Below are 5177 nucleotides of genomic sequence, written 5' to 3'. Positions count from 1 at the left end.
CGCCTTGACAATGAGTTGTCCGTGTCGTTTGACTATTTAGAAATGCTATAAAAATAAGTCAATTTTAATTTAGTATTTTGATATAATACATAGTATAGAATATAATACACACATAAATATTACAGTTAACTGTTTGTATACACTTTTTACACTTTTAAAATAAAATTGATATTTACTAAGGCGCAATGGACACCTAACATATTGACATATTTTGGTCCTCGCAGGAGGGTGTGTTTACATCGACGTCACAGCAGTTTTCCGAAAGGGTAAGTGAAGTGTGTTTAATTTCGTTTATTAAACTGTGTTTTTTAAAATGGCGCTTAAAGTTTTGTGGTTGTTTGAGCTATTACCAAAGTAATCGTTTGAGACATTTAATTTAATGGTTTCAAAAAAAGAACTTGACGCGCCTAGCTACAAAAAATCCATGGAGGAAGTGCCTAAGAGCTAGCCTCGACAGCTAACTTCAGGCTAGAGAGTTCGGCAAAACATGAAATCCATAACCGAAAATCGGCCCTCTTCAATTGGAATGCTTTGTTTGGCGTTTATTCTAGTAAATGTTGGTGCTTAGTGAAACAACATTTTGAATTTAACGTGACGGAATTGAAAGATTTCAGCGAAATTGTTATTAACCGGGCCAGGTTCTGGACAATACGACGACATCTGTGTTCATTGGTTTTGTTAGATATGAAGAACCTCTTGTCACACCGAGACTGACTGGAAATTTGATGTAAGTTTTAATATCTGTGCTCACTTGAAATAAATGGATGCATAAGATTATTTTGATAGCAGCCATAGTGTTTGGAAGTATTGATCCAGTACTATGAACACAACGAACTGTGACAATTCACTTTGTGACGTTACTGTCTATAAATGACAATGCCTTTCTGTAACGATTTGGATTACAAACGTAATTAGACATTAAGATCAATACAAATACTTGTATATTATTTTTTAAAATATTGCTTAATCTATCAAATCTGAACTCTTGAAACGAATTTAGAATATTATTTTAAACATACACAGACATATACCGAATGCTGTTTGTAAGTTTATTACTGTTGTTTTTAATCAACAACCAGTATAAATAGATACATTTTAGAAAAACGAAAAAAACTCCATTATCCATAACTTGGCATTACAACTCTGTATTAAGTCACTGTTAGCTAAATTGAATGGTCTTTCTTACTTTGATATAGAGTAGCATCTGTTCAGTATTTAAAACTGCTTAACCCAAGTTACTGGTGCTAAAACATATGGGCATAAACATCTGCAGATCTGTTGTGTTAGTTGTTTTGATTAAATGTTTACTGTTCGTATATATATTAAAGATATGTTAACATATTTAAAGATCTTATCAAAATGTAATCTAGTAATCCTTAAAAATCTAGCCTAATTGATTTGATGACTCAAATATAACATTTCTTATATTTTGATAAATCTGGTTACTTTATTCTTGTTGATGTAATCAGTTACTAACCCCATCTATGAATTTCTACAAACATTTGACTGGGTTCTCTCCAGGAAATTATTTAGCTTTGTTGTTGAAAAAAGTAACTCAAAATGTGCCTGTGCTGTTCTTTTTTGAAGATTGATGATGTGCTGACATGTTATGGGTGGAATAGCATGAGCAAATCAAAAAGGGTGTTAGAAAATAAACCCTGAGGCCCAAAAGTGTCTTATACACGACTACATATATGACCAGCAACTCATGTAATATAAGCTCAGTACTTAAACCGTGGTCTTGTTCACTGTAAATAATTTACTGAAAGTAATAGCTCAGAAATGTGTTGAATTCATTCAGTTAAGTGACAAACAAATCTTTTTCAGATCAAGTTCTGATATATCAACATCATGTTCCATGGGATAGCAGGCACAGGAGGAGTTGGAGGGGGTAAGACATTCAGATCAATCAAATGTGGACAGTTAAGGTTGTCAGCCTCATCCTTTTAATTCCATTCTTCTTTCACTGATAATACAAACATTATCTTCTCTCCCACAGTTCCAGCTAATAAACCAGAGTTGTATGAGGTAAATTGAACAATTTAACTTTAATATCAATACTCTGTAAACAAAGTTTTGGAAATAATTGAACCTCTAAGAAACACAAAGTAGTTGTGGTATTATTTTATGTTTCCAATTTGTCCCTGAAATTTATCCGCATGTTGTCCTCTTCATAACAAGGAATACCCATGCTACAGCAAATCTGAAGAAAATATTTTAATCGTGTCAAGAATATGTGATATTTGAATTCATGATCACAACAAACATAAATCATGTCATTTCAGGAAGTGAAACTATACAAAAATGCAAGGGAAAGAGAAAAGTAAGTGTGAATATATTGCCTGTTACTGGAGTAACATTGGCCCTCTATTTAAACTATGAATTCATGATGTTTCCCCTATTATAACACCCTATCCCTCCTCTTTCTTCAGGTATGACAACATGGCAGAGTTGTTTGCTGTTGTCAAGACCCTGCAGGCCCTAGAGAAGGCTTATATCAAAGACTGCGTAACACCTAATGAGTGAGTTACCCATCAGCTAAAACACCCCTGTAAGTTCAATTGAATGTTTTTACTAACGTGAAACAAATGGTGTTTTTTCAGGTACACTGCTTCCTGTTCCAGACTCTTGGTTCAGTATAAGGCTGCCTTCAAGCAGGTGCAGGGCTCTGATGTGGGCTCCATCGATGATTTCTGCAGGAAGTACAGAGTGAGTGTTCATCTAGATTGTTTTATTTACTGTTATACTGATGTAATTTGACAGATTTCATATTTCTGATATTCTTGCTGTTGTCGCGTTGTCTCTTAGCTCGACTGCCCGCTAGCAATGGAGAGGATTAAAGAGGATCGGCCAATCACCATCAAGGATGACAAGGGCAACCTGAACCGCTGCATTGCAGATATAGTTTCTGTATGTCCTCTCTCTCCCCCATTATATCAAAAAATCCATTCAGTAATTGCAAACAAGAGACTTGATATGGCCGTGTGCCAGTAAAAAAAAGAAAGTGTTTCTACTTTAATGAAATTATTTAGTTTGTTCAATCACCATGAAATATGAAGGGATACTGCCAGTTGTATCCCGTGCCAACTTTTATCTTAGTTCGTAAAAGCAGCAATTGGGCAGTCAGGCTCCAGCAAGGAATTGAAAAGTTTGACAGTAAAAAAAAAAAAAAAAAAAAAAAAAAACAAACACTTGAACTTAACATGAACAGTTTAATTTTCTCTCACTCTCTTTGACACTCAGCTCTTCATCACTGTGATGGACAAGCTGAGACTGGAGATCAGGGCCATGGATGAGGTAAATGTAACAATATACATAAAATGTTAACTGTAAACAAATGCCTAATTGTACATTAGCTCTCACCGGGATTATTCTCTGTTGGTCCAGATCCAACCAGATCTGAGAGAGCTGATGGAGACGATGAACAGAATGAGCAACATGCCTCCAGACTCAGAGGCTAAAGACAAAGTCAGCCTTTGGTTAGTCCCACTGGGCCACCAGTCTGCTGCGTTTCTATCACTGAGCCATCAGCTTGTTCATTGCAGGATGCTACGTTATTGTCTAAAATTGATCCATTGATAATTGCAGTTGTCAGTGGAAAGTTGCCTTAAAAGAGGTTGTGCAAATTTTGAACCGCATTAAGTTTATAATGCAAGTTATTAAGTGGTGGCTTTGAAAGTAAAACGTCTTCATCTTAACAGCAAGTTTTAAAAGAAATGTGTTTTTAAAGAAATGTTTTCTTCTATGATATTTTTCCAACAGGTTGACCACCCTCAGCAGCATGTCTGCCTCAGATGAGCTAGATGATAATCAGGTTCGCCAGATGCTTTTCGATCTGGAGTCGGCCTACAACGCCTTCAACCGCTTCCTCCACTCCTCTTAGAGCTTCTGTCTGTTATAAATCTATCTCATATCCCCCCAGTACTTTTCTTTCTCACTGTACACGAAGCTCGTGTGTTTTTCAGTCAAGTTGGATACAGTTCAAACTCCATGCCTTGTATGCTCGACTTTTTCTAGTACATCGCGCTGCCTGCAGCCTTGCTCTATTAGCTCATCCAATGCTTTAAGCTTCTCTGGCCTTTTTTATACCCAAACTTGTGTGAAAGTCCTTTTGGCTCTTTATTCTGGCCTTGACAGAGCAGTTTACACCCAACTTTATATTGTAACATCAAATAAGATCTAATTTTATAGCTAAGTTTGACAGAGCACAAGGAAGCATTTTAAAGTCTGTATATCTAGAGAAGGTTGCACAGCCAAAGTCTTTGTATTATTCTAACTGTATCCAAATATTTGTGATCTATATTCGTTTCTTTTGTCATGTTTCATATCGCATAGGTTTTTACTGTAGAATCCTGCAAAAGTGTCTGTAAATAGAGTAAAAGAAACTGTCATAGGCTGCAGTTCATCTTCTTTGTCAGTTCACAGCTGAAGTAATTACCTGGACTTTAAGTTGATTGGACAACACATCCAGTTAACGACCATATTGAAGCTAAAGTTTAAGAGATGCTTTATGTTGATCACTTGTTTTCCTCTCCCTGTACTTTGTTAACATGTCTAATCCATATTACCTTTAGAGGCGAGGGTTTCACCACATGGTGAGTGAGCAAAATTGAGGCAAAAAAAAACGCCTCTTTATCTTGCTCGCTAAATATGTTTCAACCTCCAAACACCATTAGGGAGAACATATTTATAAAGATGTATCATTGTAAATAATAGTGTTGATTTATAAATAAAAGCATGTTACCTTTGTAGAAATAAACTAAACAATTCTGCAACTTGGCTTCTTTTGTGTGAATAAGATCAAATTAAAAGTTCAGAAGTTTACGGGGAATATAGTATTAGATAGCAATTTATGAGACGCTTTAAGTTTTTAAGACAGCATTGTTGCAACCCAGAGATCAACTATTTGGGTAACAGCATCTGCCAAATGCATAGACAAGGCAGTGGGGGAAAAAAAAGTCAAATTACAAGCACAGGTGCTGAAAAAGTTATTTAATTTATTTTTGGGAAAATGTAAGCATAGTTTTCTTGTGGGGGTTGAATCCATGGGCAGTTTTCATGAAATACATTTATTTAATCAGGAAATAGAAACTCCTGAGGGTAAGAATCTCTTCTCCAAGAGTGTTCTGGCCATGGTTGGCAGCAGATCCAGTCAGCAGAAATAAATCAATAAAATG

At 35.7% G+C, this 5177-nt stretch overlaps 1 protein-coding gene across 2 annotated transcripts; it reads left to right on the top strand.

Moving 5' to 3' along the window:
- The first annotated feature begins 198 nt into the window (after positions 1-198).
- Positions 199-4775, top strand: vps28 (VPS28 subunit of ESCRT-I). 2 transcript variants are annotated; one of them, XM_075449970.1, is made up of 10 exons: positions 199-266; positions 1828-1891; positions 2000-2028; positions 2286-2323; positions 2433-2522; positions 2604-2709; positions 2809-2910; positions 3244-3297; positions 3388-3479; positions 3763-4775. In XM_075449970.1, the coding sequence occupies exons 2-10, from the start codon at positions 1852-1854 to the stop codon at positions 3881-3883; spliced, it is 672 nt and encodes a 223-aa protein (XP_075306085.1). In that variant the 5' UTR covers positions 199-266; positions 1828-1851; the 3' UTR covers positions 3884-4775. The 2 variants fall into 2 exon arrangements, with proteins under 2 accessions (XP_075306085.1, XP_075306086.1); XM_075449971.1 differs by lacking the exon at positions 199-266 and adding an exon at positions 445-727.
- Positions 4776-5177: the final 402 nt, after the last annotated feature.

Source organism: Odontesthes bonariensis, chromosome 18, assembly GCF_027942865.1.
Source record: "Odontesthes bonariensis isolate fOdoBon6 chromosome 18, fOdoBon6.hap1, whole genome shotgun sequence".
NCBI lineage: Eukaryota > Metazoa > Chordata > Actinopteri > Atheriniformes > Atherinopsidae > Odontesthes > Odontesthes bonariensis.
The sequence above is the reverse complement of the archived record's forward strand: the minus strand, read 5'-3'. Positions and strand labels throughout refer to the sequence as shown.

Coding starts and splice junctions, on each gene's coding strand:
- vps28 (XM_075449970.1), top strand. CDS start 1,852: ATGTTCCATGGGATAGCAGGCACAGGAGGAGTTGGAGGGG. Junction 2,911..3,243: donor GCATTGCAGATATAGTTTCT/GTATGTCCTCTC, acceptor TTTGACACTCAG/CTCTTCATCACTGTGATGGA. Junction 3,480..3,762: donor AAAGACAAAGTCAGCCTTTG/GTTAGTCCCACT, acceptor TTTTTCCAACAG/GTTGACCACCCTCAGCAGCA.